Source organism: Leuciscus leuciscus (assembly GCF_965113295.1).
Source record: "Leuciscus leuciscus genome assembly, chromosome: 12".
Taxonomy (NCBI): domain Eukaryota; kingdom Metazoa; phylum Chordata; class Actinopteri; order Cypriniformes; family Leuciscidae; genus Leuciscus; species Leuciscus leuciscus.
The window spans coordinates 39,880,584-39,900,402 of NC_138736.1; the positions used below are offsets into that span (position 1 = coordinate 39,880,584).

General features: G+C 37.0%; 2 protein-coding genes across 3 annotated transcripts in view; both read right to left on the reverse strand.

Annotated features, from left to right (window-relative positions):
- LOC309511405 (hereditary hemochromatosis protein-like) overlaps positions 1 to 11,326 on the reverse strand; it is a 29,104-nt gene extending 17,778 nt beyond the window's left edge. The window contains exon 1 of one of the 2 annotated variants that reach the window (XM_082186641.1): positions 11,275 to 11,326. In XM_082186641.1, coding sequence (XP_082042767.1) covers positions 11,275 to 11,323 — 49 coding nt within the window. In that variant the 5' untranslated portion in view covers positions 11,324 to 11,326. Of the gene's footprint in view, positions 1 to 5,336; positions 5,514 to 11,274 lie in introns of those variants that run through there. The other variant, XM_082186640.1, reaches the window with a different exon arrangement.
- LOC309511654 (beta-2-microglobulin-like) overlaps positions 1 to 19,819 on the reverse strand; it is a gene marked incomplete at its 3' end in the record, with an annotated part of 46,267 nt that overhangs the window by 22,048 nt on the left and 4,400 nt on the right. The gene's annotated exons all lie outside the window — the stretch shown is intronic.

Below are 19,819 nucleotides of genomic sequence, written 5' to 3' on the forward strand. Positions count from 1 at the left end.
TCATCCCATATCCGTTCTCCTTAACCCCCACAATATTACTATAATTGAATATTGGGGGGTTAGACAGGCGCGCTGAAAATGGCCTTTTCCAGGATTTACACAACTCGTTGTGGCCAACTAATATCCAGTTTTGCCACAGCCCGCGTTACAACCTCCAAAAGCTCATCATAACTGGGTGCAGACTGGACAGATTGTTGTGTCTCATTTAAATCCCCCTCCACAATACTGAGCACGTCTAATTCCTCAGAATCAGACAGCTGCAGTACTGGGTCTACATCCCTAATGGGAGAAGCCGCGGGGCGGGCTCCCGAATGGGGGTTAGGGGAATCTGAGCTTTCAGATGAGGATCGGGAAAGTGCCTCGGCAGTCCCGAACTCCTCTGAAAGCTCTCTTTGCGAGCCCCACGATCTAAGCCGCCGTATCGCCTCGGCAAATGCGGGACCTGAACGGCGGGGAAGCGCGCATCTGGCCGTCCTCGGAAAACAAAGCCAGGCGGGAACGCAGCACTCTCATTGAAAGAGACTCACAGTGGCCGCAAGCAGCCCCCTCGAGGGCTGCCTGGGCGTGCTGCATTCCCAAACAAGACACACACATCTCGTGTGTGTCCCCAGCCGTAATATAGCGAAGGCATGGGAACACGCACTTTTTAAATTGCTCACTTGACATGATGAGAATATATATATAGAACAGACAAACAACACCAAATAGGACGAACTGATTTTCACACACACAGAGCGCTTGCTGAATAGCAAAAAGCTGACTTTTCTGTGTGCCGGCGTGCTTTTGTACACATCCGTATATGCCGTCACACGCTACGTCATCTCGCAACGCCAATAGGATTGGATTAGTTTTCATTCATGAATTCAGACGTGCTACGCTGAAGGGCGTTCCCCTAGTGTCGTCACCGACGCAGTTCGAGTTCCCTCGAAAGGGAACGGCTGCCTTAAGAAAGTCTCAGAACAAGGAATAACTATGGAAGCTTATGGGTAGCAAATTTCAATTTGAAATGTAATATGCAAAATGACAATGCAATATGTAAAATGGCAATGCATTTCTGTATTTAAATTTAAATTTTCCCATACATTTGTGCAATGTTTGGTGCAAAATGAAAATGAAAATTCAATTATAAAATTTACATTTGCCCTTTCATACACTAGTTTTAATATGTAAATTGAATACATTCAGTACAGGTTGGAAACATTACTATTTTTAATGTTTTTGAAAGAAGTTTCTTCTGCTCATCAAGCCTGCATTTATTTGATCAAAAATACAGGGAAAAAAAATGTAATATTGTGATATACAATTGAAAATAATTGGTTTTCAATTTATTATACTTTAAATTATCATTTATTTCTGTGATGCAAAGCTGAATTTTCAGGATCATTACTCCAGTCTATCACATGATCCTTTAGAAATCATTCTAATATGATGATTCATTATCAAAGTTGGAAACAGTTCTGCTGCTTAATATTTTTTCATAACCTGTGATACTTTTTTAGGATACTTTGATGAATAAAAAGTAAACAATTAAAAATTAAAAAATATAAAAAGAAGCAAATGTTTTAAAAATAGAAATCTTTTGTAACAACAATATACACATGGTCAGTAATTTGGGGTCAGTCATTTTTTTTTCTTTCTTTTTAAAAAAAATAAATCAATACTTTAATTCAGCAAGGATGTGTTAAATTGACAAAAAGTGATAGTAAAGAAGATTTATAGTATAAGAACATTTTTTTTTTTTTGAATAAATGCAGTTCAATATTAGAATGATTTCTGAAGGATCATGTGATAGACTGGATGTCACATGTGACACTGAAGACTGGAGTAATGATCCTGAAAATTCCGCTTTGCATCACGGAAAGAATTATTTTTTAAAGTATATTCAAATATAAAACTATTATTTTAAGTTGTAATAATATTTCACAATATTACTGTTTTTTTTCTTCTGTATTTTTTATCAAATAAACACAGCCTTGATAAGCATTAGAGACTTCTTTCAAAAAAATGAAAAAATCGTGATGTTTCCAAACTTTTGACCTGTACTGTATTTTAACGCTTTATAAGTTGCAATATGATATGTTTAACATGTTCAAGCAAAAACTGTAGCAAAATTGTAATTTAAATTTTATTTTTTCCTAATTGCATTTATACTCACAGTTAAGACACTTGCGATTGCATTTCCATTAAGTGTCCCAATGAATGTAGCAAAATTCAATGTGCAATTTGAAAATGTATTCTGAGCCGATCACGTGCCCGCCCCGCCCTGTCAATCACTGCGTGAAGTTGGCCCCGCCCCCAACCCAATGCAAAATGTCGGCAAAATAGGCTCAATCGTTTTTACTTCGTTTGTGCTGTAATTTTTGTTTGTTTGTGCTGCTTCTGTTTTTTTTTTTAGATAGTAAACGAATATGTATAGGTCATTCTGTAACCGTTCGGTTTGTGCTGCTTCAGTTTTTGAAATATTAGACCGAATTATAGACGATGACGTCACCAGCCCCCCGACCTGCTCCACATTCACCCAAAATAGTCTCATATGTCTGTGCTAATTTGCGCCGATAAACGTTTTGTGCTGCAAAAAAAGGCAATACTGCCCTCTGAGTCAGAGACTGTCAAACGCTGGTGTTAGACTAACTCTGGGATTTTATATTAGCCTATATATTTTATATTAGCCTATATATTTAATATTATAAGCAATTAATTTATATAGTTTTAAAGAATAGAATGTGTAGGGACGCAGATGGCTTAGTCTGTTTCTGACGCGTGCTTTGTCTTTAGGAATAAAATATTCATTGTCCATACCTTTTCAATATTCGGATATGCCAAATCCATTTATTGTCCCTTTTTATGGCATCGCAAATAACAAATAAAACAAACACAAATTATACTCAATACTTTGACTTATTGCTAACAACTGTTTGGTATACTATGAGCACGGTCAAAAAAGTTTGTTTGACCTTCAATCTCCCCACCTGTAACTCATCATCACCTTAAATATACTCACATACTAATACGCCCTCTAGTGTCACAAACAAAAAAATATAATTCAAACATTTTTCAACTTTAGTTAAATTAGCAAGATATTTATTTTATATTATAAACATTTCATTTATACACTTTTAAGGAACAGAATGTTTTTCGACTTTAGTTAGTCTGATATACTATACAACATTATAAGGAAACCCCTTTCTCATTACTACCTCAAATGTGGAGGGGATCATGTTTCAGATGTCAGAGCTCAAATGCGAAGGGTGGGAGGGAGCGCGATGCCGCTGCTTGCGTGACACACACACACACACACACGCACTAACAAAACATTCACAATGTCTCATTCTGATCACTGAATACACCCTCGAGTCAGAGACCGACAGACGGAGCTGTGTGAGAGAGAGAGAACCACTCTGTGATTTATATTTAACTCATTCATGTGCTGTTAGGAGGAGCTACTTCTTCATCTCTCTAAAATGTAAGATGATTTTTATTTTATCTAAACATTGCAAATGTTGTGACCCATTCATATGCTGTATGTTTCTTCATCTCTCTAAACATGTCTGATGATTTTTATCTAAGACCCTTCAGTCAGCAGACTTAGATGATTTTATTTGAAAGGATATGATGTTTTTGTGTGACGTTGTTTAATCACAGCTCGCCCAATGCGCTCCTGTGACACACTATAACCCTTCTTGACAGCTTTAGGAGGGGAAGAGACTGAGAGAAATGAGGAGAGAGAAGGTATTGACACATAATCTACTGCCCGCTAACATGGTTTTAAAGCTATTTCTTTTTTTTTCTTTTTTTTCTTTTTTTTTTGCCCTTCAAACATCTTGAAATGCACATCAGAGAAATAAAAAATTGAACTCCCTAACAACCTCAAATTTAGGACTTCTTTGATTTTAAAGCCCTGTCTACGGCCCTGAATTAGGCATTAGATCAGTAATGAATGTGTACATATTGTGAATGAATTTAATAAACTTAGTTACCTAGATTTAGCTTTCAGTAAATGAATGCTTCTGAGAAAATGATTCATAAATCAACCTATCAGTTTGACCCTATGTTTACTTTCTTCACTGACAGACAAACGTGAAAAGCCTATCAGCCTATATCAGTCAAAGCTCAGCTTTAGGAGGGGAAGAGATAGGGCGAGAGAAAAACAAAGAGAAAAAGAGTGTGATGCTGATCTGATGAGGAGAGAAAAATAATCAGCTGCCCACTGACATCATGGTTTTAAAGCTACATCGACATCTCTCAGGGGGGGGGCGCCAAAATTGTTGCTGCATACCCCTCTGACACTGGGTAGTTGCGCCATGCCAACATCGTACTGGTTCTATCACCTGCAGACGCGTAATAATCTTCGGAAACACTACCATTTCTCTGTCCACACTCCACTTCATCTGCTAGTGAATGTAACGCTCGTATCAGCTCTGCCGCCGCACTGTTTCCTTCAGTTCCAACACCTCTAAATACGCACCATAGCATATGTTTAGGCTACCTGTTGCCGAGCCCCGCCTTCACGCAGTTTTAGGACACCATTAGGTCACCTGATGGAGTTTTTCGGTTCCTTGCCACTGTTGCCTTTGGCTTGCTCAGTTGGGGATATTTTGGGGATATTTAATTTAATTTTATCAATCAATAAATTCCTCTTGAAACAAACTTTGTTGTATTATTTTAATTTAATACTGTGAAGCTGCTTTGATACAATCTGTATTGTGAAAAGCGCTATACAAATAAACTTGACTTGACAGGGCGGGGCGGGCACGTGATCGGCTCAAAATGCATTTTCAAATTGCACATTGAATTTTGCTACATTCATTGCGGGACACTTAATCGAAATGCAATCGCAAGTGTCTTAACTGTGAGTGTAAATGCAATTAAGAAAACATTACATTTAAATTGCAATGTTGCTATAGCAGTTTGCTTGAACATGTTAAACATATCTAATCATTTCTGTAATACATTTTAATTTTATAACTTATAAAGTGTTAAAATATGTATTCAATTTGCATATTAAAACTAGTGTATGAAATGGCAAATGTATTATATAATTTCATTTTCATTTTGCACCAATCGTTGCACAGATGTATGGGAAAATTAAAACGTAAGAAATGCATTGCCATTACATATTGCATTGTGATTTTGCATATTACATTTCAAATTGAATATTCCATTAGCTTCCATAAATAACACTTAGTAAATGTAAAACGACAGTCAAAAATATGGTTGCTGAAACTATTTTAAATAGCCTATAACATGGATGCAAACTCGAAAGTTTATCTAAACATATTTCTCTGAGACTGTGTCTGAAACCTTATTTCCTGCATCATCAGTTGAACTGAACTCACCTCCAGCTCCATGGCTGATGATATTGGCGCTCCATGAGATCGTGTGACACAGAAACACAGTTAAGGTGAGTAGAACAGAAACTGACTTCATGTTGCAACAGGAACCGCTCTTCTAGTCCTCTTTTCCAGTCTCAGGACATTATAAGGAGAAAGACAGTAGATTTGGCTGCCCAGTTTAAATGGATTAAATAGGCTAAAATATGGAAGCTGTTTTTACTAAACTAATTTTAAGTCAGCATATTCTTGCAACAGAACAGAAATGCAACGTCCACAATGTTCTTTTTCTATGAAATAATCAAATAGGCAATGTGTCCTATGGAGACCCGACCAGGACAGGTGTGGTGAGAAACCGATTCAGAGACTGTTTTATTAGGAAGATCGAGAGGGTCTGAATCTCTCACCATTGGAGAAAGCGTAACGGCTAACTCGGATCACGTGAGGCACCTCAGTAGTCTATCGTGTAATTATGGCAGTGACTTCAGTGCCCGCAAAGTTTATAAAAAAAAAAAAAAAAAAAAACATTTTCCAACCCTTGTGAATAAATGTTCTAGGCCTATATTTGGTAAAATGATACTATGGAAGTCAGTGGGGTTCATCCACTGTTTGGTTACAGACACTCTTCAAAATATATTATTTTCTGTTCAGAAGAAGAAAGAAACTTGAGAGTGAGTAGCCTAAATGATGATGACTAACATAGGCTATATCATCCTCATTTTGGCACACAGCAGTCATAAATCATTACAATAGGCTATAAACTGGCAGCGATAGAAAGAACACTTCATTTTTTTTTTTTCATTAAACAACATTCAATATAACACAATATTTATAATACAATTATTTATATTCTCTTTATTCATTTAAATGCATAATATCAGCGTCATATGCATGCAGGTATAGTCATTACAATTCAAGTCTTAGCATAACTGGTAAAACCTGAAAGTCAAGAAAACACTGTTATTTTTAACTTTATTTAGACAACATACAATATCACTCAGTATTACTATAATATGGTAATGCCGTAAATGAGTCCTATCTGTCGCGACATTCCCTCCTCTGCCTTCTGTTATCAAATAACCTATTTATCATTATTCAAATCTACATATCGTTCCCAACAAAAGTATTGTTGAGCGTAAAACAACACAAAGATTAGACAGAAAGTCAATTCATTAAATGATAAGCTATTTCTTCACAAAGGCGGTTTATTCCGTGTAGTGAAGCTTCTTCTCCATTGACATCCATTAAATAAAACGGCCTCTGAAAAAAAATGTGCATCGCCGGATGATATAGGCCTATCAGTAACATCAGTATTAAAGACCATTAAAGATCATTTTGAGCTCAAAACTCACTTTCAGACAGCAGCGAGTGTTTGAATTAACTTCTGTTTGTGATCCGATGGGGATTCTGATCACCATATAAAGCATGAATATTTATATGCGATGCAAAAGACTGAGCGGTAACCATTACCATAGTAAACATGGTAAACACGACTGCTTGAAAAATGCAGACAAATCATATCAATCATGTATTTCAGTCAGTAGCCCCATAGTCTCTTTATACCGGACTGTCTGATATTAGTTCATATGTCAAAATAAAGCAACTTCAAATTCACACAAATGAAACATTAAATAACTGCTAGTTTACAACAATCAGCTTTAATTCATGCAGACGATATCTCTCAGTGTTTCTCTGGGAATCTCCCAGCAAATCCCATTTAGCAAATCAGGCAAAGAGGTTGAAGAACGCCTCAAAATTGTGAAACAGCCTTTTTTGTTCTGGAGATCTCATCATTTTTGTTGGTGCTGAAAATGTTAAAGATTTTCCCCATCGAAACTGAGTGAGAAATATGTTCAAGAGGCAAATTTCCCCCGTTTCTCTTTATATATTAAGATCACCTTAACCATCAGTTTCAGAATGACGTCAGATCATTAGAATAAGTAGCCTATGTTAAACAATATACCTCACTAAAGCATGTTCACACATTTATTTAAAACATGGAACAGATTAACCATGTTCAGATATCAAGGTTTTTAGAGGGTTTTGGAAAGCAAAATAACCCGAAGCCTCAATCCAAGAGCTTTCATTCTCAAATAGAAAGAAAATATGACAACGCTATAAAGATGACAAAAACGCACATGGTTTACACAGAATAAAAGTCATTTGAGGCAGAGAGGAGAGAAGAATGGAGGCAGATGTCTCAAATATTATTCACGCAAAAAAACATGATTCATACATGCGTAAACAGTTTCACATGCATGATTCACGTACACACACACACACACAAATTCACGTGCGTGAAAAAAATTATATTCACAAAAAGCAATTCACATGCGCAAAATAAAAATATAAATTCGTAAAATATATTTCACAAATGCAAAACACAATTCGTAGATATACAACTGTGCACAACAAAACTTTGAATGTTTCAAATGTACGAGTTTATCCTCGAATGTGAATGTGCAACTCATTCACGTGTGTGAATCGCCTTGGATGTGTGTGTGTTTAAACTCATTTATACATATTATTACCCATGTAATTATTATCTTGTGAACAGATTTAATTGTGATATTGATACATTTTGTACATTTTGTGATTACATTTTATCATTTATTTTGGAGTTGTCCTCACACAGTTTGTTTTTGGTCAGATTTCTGTTCCTTTATTAAGGCTCATATCATGCCCAGCTTTCAACTGTGCTTTAAAAATGTGTTATTTGTTTTTTTTTCTCTTATGACAAATCCTTTCATAAGGAATATTACTTAATTAATCTGCTTCTTTATCGAAATTTAGTATTCATAAGTGTAAATTTGGAGGAAACAAGCCTTTGTTTTTCATTTTAAGAGCAGAAATTTTACAATACCTAAACACAATATTGGGTTTGAAAAATAAGAAAGCTACAAAGTGCGTTTCAATCTGTAAACATTTTAAAAATTGTGTTTAACTTTTAAGTTTGTCACTGTTTATGTACATGTCTTTTTATGTTTGTTCATCTGCTTTACTCTTTGTACCCCCCTGACTGTAATTCTAATTCTTCAAATCAATTAAAAAAAAAACGTGTGTGTGTGTGTGTGTGTGTGAGACTTTCCTGGCAGCGCGACCCTTCCTACACAGATGTGGCCACAGGGCGGGTACCTGCATGTTACATCATCAGCTTTCGACCAGTTCATGGCAGAGCAAGCAGAGATACGTATGTGCAGTTTATCGTTCATTTCTGTGTTAACTGAACTTAAAGAAGTTAGAGATCAGTTGAAGCAATAGTTTATTAACTGCTGTTTAGTCCACATGTGAACATAAACATTTATTGTTAGTATTGATGGATTTTCATGTCCTGTGCTGTCCACCACACATGATAATATACAGTACAGGCCAAAAGTTTGGACACATTAGGCTACTATATTTAATGTTTTTGAAAGAAGTTTCTTCTGCTCATCAAGCCTGCATTTTTTTAATAAAAAATATAGGAAAAAAAATGTAATATTGTGATATAGTATTACAATTTAAAATAATTGGTTTTTAATTTATTATACTTTAAATTATCATTTATTTCTGTGATGCAAAGCTGAATTTCCAGGATCATTACTCCAGTCTATCACATGATCCTTTAGAAATCATTCTAATATGATGATTCATTATCAAAGTTGGAAACAGTTCTGCTGCTTAATATTTTTTCATAACCTGTGATACTTTTTTAGGATACTTTGATGAATAAAAAGTAAAAAAATAAAAATAAAAAAAAAAGAAGCAAATGCTTTAAAAATAGAAATCTTTTGTAACAACAATATGCACTACTGGTCAGTCATTTGGGGTCAGTCATTTTTTTTCTTTCTGCATATATTATGTAGTTTTATTGTTTCAGATTTCCAAGACAGATGATCTTACCATTCCTACCATTCTTTAAAAAAAAAGAAAAAAAAAAAGGTTGCAAGTCATCCATTTTAACAATTGTTTTAGCAAGAGGTTGAATAATATTTGAGCCAAATCTGCCACCATAGAAGGACTGGGTTTGATGAGCATCTGTGGTGTCATGGGAAGAGTTTAGAATCATTTCCTGTATGAAACACAAACACGCTGATAAATAATACTGAAACTTTCAACAAAGATTGGCCCTCAGCACAGCTCATACAGTCCAACATGCTTTTTATGTAAATGAAACTTTTATGTATTATGATTCAAGTAGAGGTGACACACAAGCAGAGATCTATGATGGCTGAAGGAACAAAAACAAAACTAGAAGAACTCTGGGAATGTGTCTGATTTGGTCAGGACTATAAACTTGTAGTGGAGGAAGTGTTTTTCTGAGGAACTTATACAGTAAAATACAACAATGAAAACACACACACACACACACGCACACACACACACACACACACACAAAAGAAGCATGCCATTTATAGTGACAGTACATCCTCTTTAAAAACACAGACCTTTAAATACATAAGGCCAGGATTTATTAATTGCCTAAGAAGTCCAAGACTTGATTTTGTTTTCTCACATTGACATTGTTCTGAACAGTTGCATTAGTCTAGTATTTGTGTGGCTTGTTTCTGCAGATGCACTTCTCAAACGACACAATCGATCGATTAAATGCAGAGCAGGCGTGATATTGGTCGAAGTGCTTCTCAATGATTGTTTTGTGAAGTTATTAATAATGTGTCCTTCAAGTGGAGTCGGAAATATCATAACCACGAGTTATGAGCACATAAATAAAGAAACTAAATGCTGCCTTCAACTGCACCTGGAAAACTCGTACCTCTAAATCAGGTGTTTGTTTTTACAACATATCACACGTTCCAGTCAGAAACATAACCCTGCAGAAATAAGTCACAGCAAATTCTTTTGTTGTTGTTTTGTTTAGACTACTATCATGTTGTGTTTCTGTCTCGAATGTGTGACGTCACACTCGCATCATAATTCGCATCACACTGGTTCCCTCGACCATAACCCAATATGATTTTTAAAGTTTGATTCTCACACATTTTGTTCATCATGATAATTTTCACAAATGAACACCAACAATAAACAAACGCTAAGGTCACATGACACGACTCACATGTCGCCACCATCAAGCTTCCGACAACTCTGCCAATGTTTATTTGAAAACATTTTCCCTTAAAGTTTGCATTAGAATAGTTTGCAATGGCCCGATTATAAACACAATGAGGCTGTGAAAGAGACTAGTTAGTCTTTATATTAATGCTCGTACAAGGTCAGTAATGCATAAAACTCATGCTGTAGAAATACTCTGTAATGTACACTGGGACAGTCATGTGCTTCTGTACATCGTGTTGTTGATAGCCTATAAAAACAATACAACATTTTATTTTAAAATGCATCATAACACATTTACACCATTTAAGTTAGCCAGTGTTGTTTAAATTGCCGTCTTTATTCCTTACCCTGTCCACATCATGGCATTTATTTTATTTCTACAGGTCTTCAAAATAAGGTCTTTAAAAGCTTGTAAAGAAAGCTAAAACAATTGATTATATACATTTTAACCATTTGAGCTAACATTTTATTTATTTTTTTACAAACTTTTTTTAAAACAAACAACAATACATTTATATTAACATTGTTTATAAAAGCATGTAAAGAAATTATGTTTCTCGTTAGTTCATAATGTCTATAATTACTTTACTGGCACAAAACACCGAACACTTCCTGACGTGATTCCAACCTCTGGTGTCGTTCCCTCGTCCACATTGTGAGATGAGATCGAGCTTGAATGTACGGATGCATTTACTTTCTCTTACTTACTATATTTCTTATTTTAAAGCACTCCGGGTCAATTTAGTTTGTGTATAATATAGCTATAAATACAGATTGACTGAAGTGTTCACCCTTACGGGAGTCTATAAGAACAATTTCATAAAAGACTGTTTTAAAAGATAGTGGAAAATATGGTATCAAAAGTAAAACAAAAGAACTCTGTTGTTCTTACCTTGAAGCGCATCGCTTAGACAAAAGTGAAGAATACTTTTCCAAAACATCGCTGTGTCTTAGTGTTGTAGTCAAGACCACCTAAACCGAGACCAAGTCAGGACCAAGACCAAGACAGGCTGAGACCGAGACAAGACCAAGACCAAGACAGGCCGAGACCGAGACAAGACCAAGACCAAGACAGGCCGAGACCGAGACAAGACCAAGACTTTGAAGGGCCGAGAGACTCGAGACCAAGTCAAGACCAAGACAGGCCGAGACCGAGACAAGACCAAGACTTTGAAGGGCCGAGAGACTCGAGACCAAGTCAAGACCAAGACAGGCCGAGACCGAGACAAGACCAAGACCAGTGCAAGTCCCCACACTGCATGAAACACTTGTGGTAAATTTGATTGGCACTTCTCTCGTGTGTGTGTGTGTGTGTGTGTGTGTGTACCATGAGAGAAGTTTTGATAAAATAATCAAAAGTTATTGCAGATATGTGGGAATTTATCTTTGTCTTCTATTAGCTAATAAATGTGAACAAACACTAAAGAGCTGAAATCAACTTAACCATTTATTCAGAACTCCTTTTCCATGGTTTGCCATCCACCTAACACAATGCAGGTGTTTCAGTCATACAATTACAATAATTGTAATTGGGAGTAACTTAAACAATGATGACATCATATGCCAAACCTGAATAAACTGCAGTGGCAAAAAACACTCCTCACAAGCTCGCCACCAGGGATAAACATAAAGGTGTAGTTAACCAGGAAAAACAAAAATCAAATATTATCAATGGGAAATTAGTTTGGTTACATTTTAGAAACATGAGAGATTGCAACATTTGGTTACCTAAACGTGCACGATGGGGTCTCATTATAATTCCCCCTCTACTAAACTCTCTCCTCTGGAGCCGAGGAGGCAGGGACCGACAGCACCTTCATTGCCAGACTGTGAAGTTGAGGGAGTCTGTCATGGTTTTCGGCCCAGAAGGCAAGTGCATTGTCAGTGTCAGTGTCTGTATCATGGATGGCATCAAAGTATTTGCTTATCTGTGTTTCAATACTTGAATCCTGGGTTGTTGAGCTGCGCTTCTTGCGAGCCTTGTAGCGGGAAAGGCGGCGCGGGCATTTGACTGGTGAATCACTGGGTGGATCCACATTCATGGCCCCTGAGTCAGATGCACTGCTCATTCTTTTCTCTACCTCTGAGATCAACAAATCTGAGAAACAAAAACATGATAAATGAGTTAGATCTAAAGAGATATAGTGTCTACACATATCAGAGAGTTACATTTATACTTTTAGGACAAATTTCAAAAGAATTTTTAGACACGTTATTTTTTCTTATAAAAAAAGCATTGTGTGTTAATATAAACTTAAGTACAGGATATTTGATCCAGTTATTATTTGATCATTATATTTGACCTCAGAGGTCAGTTTTAGGTAGGAATATAGCAGGTAAGTAAGACACTCCTAGAATGACCTGTATTTAGATATAGTGCTACTATAAATCTTAACTGTTGCCCTACTTTTTTACTTAAGTAGATGGGCAAGTACAAGACTTTTCTTGGATTTATCTCTACAGGTGACCATGACAGGCAATTAGTGAGTTTGTTTTATGACAAAAAATAAACTCTCTTAAAAATTTAAATGCCATTTAAGGCTATTTTTAGGCCTTTCAACTACTATTTAAAAAATGTAGGACATTTTAAGATTTGTAGTTGCAAATGACAAGACTATTGTTTTCACTGGATAATAATGTACTGTAGTGTATATTAACCTGTTAGTGTCTTCTTCCGTTGATCTCTGAGTTTCATCACTGATGTTACATTTTCTCCATTGTTAACATCCAGACGCACCCAACTTAAGCCAAACTGTGGATCCAGCATGGTATAGCTAAGAAGTACACATTGTGGTTAAAGGGTTCCTCTCTTCCACTCTCTTTGGCAATGTTCGTTTTGATAAAGAGTCCAGAGAATCTTTTCACTAGTTACTGACCACAGCCACTGAAATAGCCCATACCAACCACGGAGAGTGGTAATTCTGAGTCTTCCACGAAATTCATGTCCTCCCACAAGTGTTCATCATCTAGATTCTCCCCCTCACTATCACTGTCATCAGATGATATAACTTATCTTCTGACGGATACCATATTCCTCTGTGATCTCCTCAAAGGCAGAAGCAATTTGCTCCCCACTGTCTGCCTGTAAAACGCCTACAGTCCAGTAAGTAGGAATTGAGTTCATAGGAATCTGAATCATTTGATTTGTTCCACTCATGGGCAGTCACTCCAAGGAAGGAGCGCAACCTGCGGTCAGACCAGATATCAGCCGTGAATGAAACACATGACTGGCGGGTCTCCAGCTTCTTTGAAACAGTTTCCTTGACAGTCCTTACCAACACTGGTATCTGTTTCTCAGAAATCGTTCTTCTAGAGATTGGTGTGTAAAGTGTTTAAAATGTCCATTTTCCCCAAGTATTAGAGGCAGACAACACCCAGTTATCAAATCTTGGATAATGGCTTTACTGATGGCTTGTTGTCTTGGCGATTGTAGGCTGTAGACCTGTGCTTTCTGCGTAAACGATGATGCTATAGTTGGCTGTGTGACATCTGTCTGTTGCCCTGATGCATTGTACTCCAAGAACCTAAAAATTCAGGGAGGAACTGGTAAGATATCTGATATGAACAATAATCACATTAAAAGAGCAATCTTAAAAATAAAAATGACTGCAAACATATAAAAACTTCAAACTTAACTTAAAATTAAGTTAAATCATATCACATGTAAAATACACTTATATTGTCACACGTAAAATATACAGCAAAGGCATTATGGAATTTTTTTTTTTTTTTTACACAAGTTACACAAGGATATAATTGAAATGGTATGATATGGTCAAACCAGGTTATTTGTCTTCCCACAATAACTGAAAATAACATCTTTAAGATGATTAAACCTTCTATTCTTCAGGATTCTATTTTGTACAGTGTGGTGGAAATGACAGTGAACCCAAGGGCATGAAAAATACAGGAAAATGTGAATAAATATTGCAATATATAATAATTGAAATAGACATTATTTTATCATTTGTACTTGAAATCTACATTATTTAAATATTTAATTTAGAATTAAGCGAGGTTGAAGGTACAAAGTCTGGCTTAGGGAAAACAGTAAAAACCATGCATAAAAGGCCTCATATTATATAATAAAAAGAATGGTTGAGCCTTAGGGTGAAGTGCGACAAAAACAAAGAAGAATAAATGTTTTTTTAGATTTTATTATTTCATCCAGGGACAAGAAAAGTACCCTAGTTAAACACTCTCAGAAAAAAAGGTACAAAAGCTGTCACTGTGGTGGTACCTTTTCAAAAGGTACACCTTTGTACCTAAAGAGTGCATATTAGTCCCTCAAAGGTACATATTGGTACCAAAAGTGTACATATTACCTAAGGGGTTTGAAGGGTACTGTCTCAGTGACAGCTTTTGTACCTTTTTTTCTGAGAGTGAAGAATAACCCACAAATGAAAGCTAGTTTACAACAATCACCTTTAATTCTTATGCAGACGATATCTCTCAGGGTTTTTCTGGGAATCTCCCACTTGATTTTAGCAAATCAGGCAAAGAGGTCGAAAAACGCCTCAAAATTAAAGATGCTATAAAGATGACAAAAACGCACATGGTTTACACAGAATAAAAGTCATTTGAGGCAGAGAGGAGAGAAAGGCTGCGTTCCAATCCACTTTTAGACACGCACTTGCAGACTTCCCTAAGCACTTCCCATCGGGGGAATCCCTGCCGCCATTTTGAAGTGCGTTCCACTTCGTGAAGTAAACGAGGGAAGTTTATACGGACAGACCCTCGTTCATTTGATTTTGACCGAGGGAGCGAGTCTACTTCATATGTACACTTCAGGCACCTATATGTCCCACAATGCAGTACGATTGTGACGTCACCACAAATCTCGTCTAATCACCACCACAACAAACAACTCTATGATATATTAATTATATATTTTTTTAAATTTAAAACAACCCAAATACACCTATATACATTTGGATGCTGAATTAAACAAATTATTAAAGGGAATAAAATGTAAATAATAAATCAACTCCACAGCTGATTCCAAGTGATCAAGGGTTAGGTCACTTGGCTCCAGTTCAGCCCGCCGCAGTTTCCACCAGTAGTGGGCACTCGTCCAACGTAAGCAATGACGTACATCCGAGTGAACCAGACGGAGGGAAGTTAGCGAGTGAAGGGCATGACAATTTTGGACTGGAATGCAGCTAAGGACTGGGTTTGATGAGCCTCTGTGGTGTCATGGAGTTTAGAATCATTTCCTGTATGAAAAACACAAACACACTGAGAAATAATACTGAAACTTTCAACAAAGATCAGCACAGCTCACTCTTAACCACATGGGTTTTCAAAGCAATTAAATTCCTCATTATTCTTAAAATATCCTGGCTCTTCCAAGCTTTATAATGGGAGTGATATGTGTTGTCGAGAGGCCTGGGAGACGTTTAGGAAGGCTCAGTACAATGCAGTGGTTTTCAAAATGCCAGTTGTGGTTTATTTTAGAAGCTGCATTTCACAATGTGCAGTCCACATAAAGTTTTTAGAAAAGAACAAAAAAAAAAAAAAAAAAAATTAAATAAAAACTTAATGCAACATATCCTACTGGTGCTAAAAACAAAAGAAAAACTGCTGTGAGCAGCAAAACTGGCACTAAACAGTAGTGGCGCATCCACAAAAACATCAGCATGTCTCACCTCGGACATGTTCAAGCGTTTGCACAGTATACACAGGATACAACATTCCTCCTCACACATGCTGACAGTGGTTTAAATATACAAGTGTCCCAACAAACACTACTGGGACGAACCATTGTCACGGGGTGGAACCTTTCCCTGTAACACTCACCACTGAATTACACAGCAAACCATTGGCAACAAAATAATATAACTAATGTTCAAGAACTGATTTCTGACATGCAATAATCATAATACAAACATGCATAACATACAACCACAAACTCAAACATTTAACATTTAACACTCATGTCTCTCTGGTACGTTCTGGCTATGTGCACTACCAGAGCCCACCTCCAAAACACTGGCTCAGACGGGTGAGATCTAACATGTGCTATAATATGCAAACTTATGATCAAATAATTTAAAACAAACTCTTTTTGGCTCTCTATTATCAGTCAAAACATTAACACGTTGAACACTTGATGTTGGTATTGTCCATCCACATATACAGTACTGTGCAAAAGTCTTAGGCATGTTAATATCATTATTTGTCAGTTATTTCTATCTTTTGCTGTAGTGTGTCAGTAGGAAATACCAGTTTACATTTCCAAACATTCTTTTTGCCATTAATTGTAATAATCCAGTGAGATTTGTGTAAGCACAAGGAGTCTGACAACAGCCGGTATGATCTGATCTCACCATCATCGAGTCCGTCTGTGATTACATGAAGAAACAGAAGAAACTGAGACAGACTAAATCCAGAAGAACTGCGGGAACGTCTCCAAGACGCTTGAAGAAACCTTCCTGCAAAGCTACAGTACTGGGAAAAGCACTGGCACTCGTGTTAAAATGCTGTAAAGTGAGAATGCTTTCAAAAATAAAAACACAAATTGAATTTATTTATGATTTAACTTCTATTAACTAATTCAAATCAATATATGGTGTAACGACCCTTTGCGTTTAAAGCGGCTTTTGTCCAGGTGCACTTGCGCATAGTTCTTCAGGAAGCTTTGCAGGAAGGATTCTTCAAGCGTCTCGGAGACGTTCCCGCAGTTCTTCTGGATTTAGTCTGTCTCAGTTTCTTCTGTTTCTTCATGTAATCACAGACGGACTCGATGATGGTGAGATCAGATCATACCGGCTGTTGTCAGACTATTTTCAACATATATTGCAAAGTAATGTGTCACATGTCTATATTGTGGAATGTAAACAGGATATATGTATGTTTGTGCACCTGGCGTAAGCAAGACACACACAGTAAGACAAATGGTTCAGCAAGGCAAGGCAAGGCAAGTTTATTTATATAGCACATTTCATACACAATGGCAATTCAAAGTGCTTTACATAGAAGAAATAAAAATAATAAAAATAAATAAGAATAATTAAAACAGTTTAGAAAAATAAAATGAAATACAGTACAGTACAGTCGGACGAACAGTGGCACAGTGCTCATTCAGTAAATGCATAGCTAAACAGAAGTTTTTTGAGTCTGGATTTGAATGTGACCACTGTAGGAGCACATCTGATCTCTTCTGGAAGCTGGTTCCAGCATAATAGCTAAAAGCAGACTCACCATGCTTAGAGTGAACCCTTGGTATTTCTAGCTGATATGATCCTAATGATCTGAGTGATCTGTTGGGTTTATATTCAGTGAGCATGTCTGCAATGTATTGAGGACCTAGGCCATTGAATGATTTATATACCAGTAATAATACTTTAAAATCAATCCTAAATCTAACTGGGAGCCAGTGTAGAGACCTGAGGACTGGTGTGATATGTTCATATGTTCTGGTTCTGCTCAGAATCCTGGCGGCAGCGTTCTGTATGAGCTGCAACTGTCTTATGGTCTTTTTGGGAAGGCCAGTGAGGAGTCCATTACAATAATCCACCCTGCTGGTGATGAAAGCATGCACAAGTTTCTCTAAGTCTTGTCTGGAAACAAAGCATCTAATTCTTGCAATATTTTTTAGATGATAGTATGCTGATTTAGTTATTGCTTTGACATGACTACTGAAACTAAGGTCTGACTCTAGTGTCACACCAAGATTCCTGACTTGATTTTTAGTTGTTTAACCCCTAGAGTGAAGGTATGTGTTCACCTTGAGAACTTCATCTTTGTTTCCAAATGCAATGACTTCAGTTTTATCTTTGTTTAACTGAAGAAAGTTTTGGCACATCCAACTGTTGACTTCATCAATGCATTGGCACAGGGAGTCAATGGGGCTGTAATCATTAGGCGATAGGGCTAAGTACAGCTGTGTGTCGTCTGCATAGCTGTGGTAAGCAATTTGGTTCTTTCTTATTATTTGGCTCATTGGGAGCATATACAGGTTGAACAGGAGTGGCGCAAGAATTGAGCCTTGAGGGACTCCGCATGTCATGGATGTCCACTCAGACTTATGGTCTCCTATACTCACATAATAACCTCTCCCATCTAAGTATGACCTGAACCATTTTAGGACTATCCCAGAAAGCCCCACCCAGTTTTCCAGCCTGTCAAGAAGTATGTTATGATCGACAGTGTCAAATGCAGCACTGAGGTCGAGTAGTACCAGCACTGATAATTTTCAGCTAGATGTGGCCATGCTGGGTGAGTGGAAAACTACAGAGGAAAGACCTTGAAGAAGGAGTATAAGAAGTGAATTTCCTGGGCTGGGTGTCAGGTCTTGCTCACGTCACGGGGTAGCTGCTGTGATTTTGTGACTAAGCCTCATGGAGGAGAATAAATATCTTTTAAAATGACAATTTGACTCAGAAATGTCTCTTACGCAGTGATGAATGAATATTTTTGCCACAACAGAACAAAGGGTGGTTAAGAGTGTATGAGCTGTGCTGAGGACCGATCTTTGTTGAAAGTTTCAGTATTATTTCTCAGCATGTTTGTGTTGCTCATAAAAGGATTCAAAACTCTTCGCCCGACACCACAGGCTTACCAAACCCACTCCTTCTCTCCTCTCTACCTCAAATTACTTGAAATTGTAAACCGTGTGCGTTTTGCGTTTTGAAACCCTCTAAAAACCTTGATATCTGAACATGGTTAATGTAAACGAACACTTTTCTGAAAACTATATATATATATGCCGTCAAGAGCATGCCAAACCTGTAGGTGGCAGTGTAACGAGAAGCTCAAGCCCGCGTTAGCCAATCAGAATCCTGAACGCACTTTTGACGCAGGCGCAAGTTTTGTCGCATACTGTGACGTCGGCTGCCTAAAACTCAAGTTTTCCAAAATCTCCACTCTGGCTGGAGTTTTCAGAGGCGAATTCTCCGTTTGTGTGTAAATGAAGGGCACAAACAAAGGTAAATGTCTCCGTTTTTAAAAAATAATCATGTATGTGTAAACGGGGCCTAAGTTGTTGACAAATCTCTTCATCCGCCCGGACGAGGAGAGGCACTTTACTTTTTCGGTATCACTTCAATTTGAAGACATTTGTAAACAGTGCTGAGTAAACGCGTCATCTCTGCATCATAATGTTATGAATGGGCCAGAGCCGTTGCTCTTCATAGCTCTTCATAGCTCTTTCAGCGGCTTCTGATTGGCCCAAATCACTTATTATTCCAGCGTGTTCTGACCTCGTACGTGCAAAATACCAGTAATCTTCATTCTGCATTCATGGTAATTTACTGGTAATACTACAATATATTTGTATATATATATATTTGAAAAGGTATATTTGAGAACTTCCCTTACCAGTAAATTGCCAGAACCAATTTACCGGTATACTGTATTTGAAAAGGTCCTGTTCACACAGGATCTGTTACCGGTAATTTACCGTAAATTCTGTATGTGTGAAACGTGCTATTATT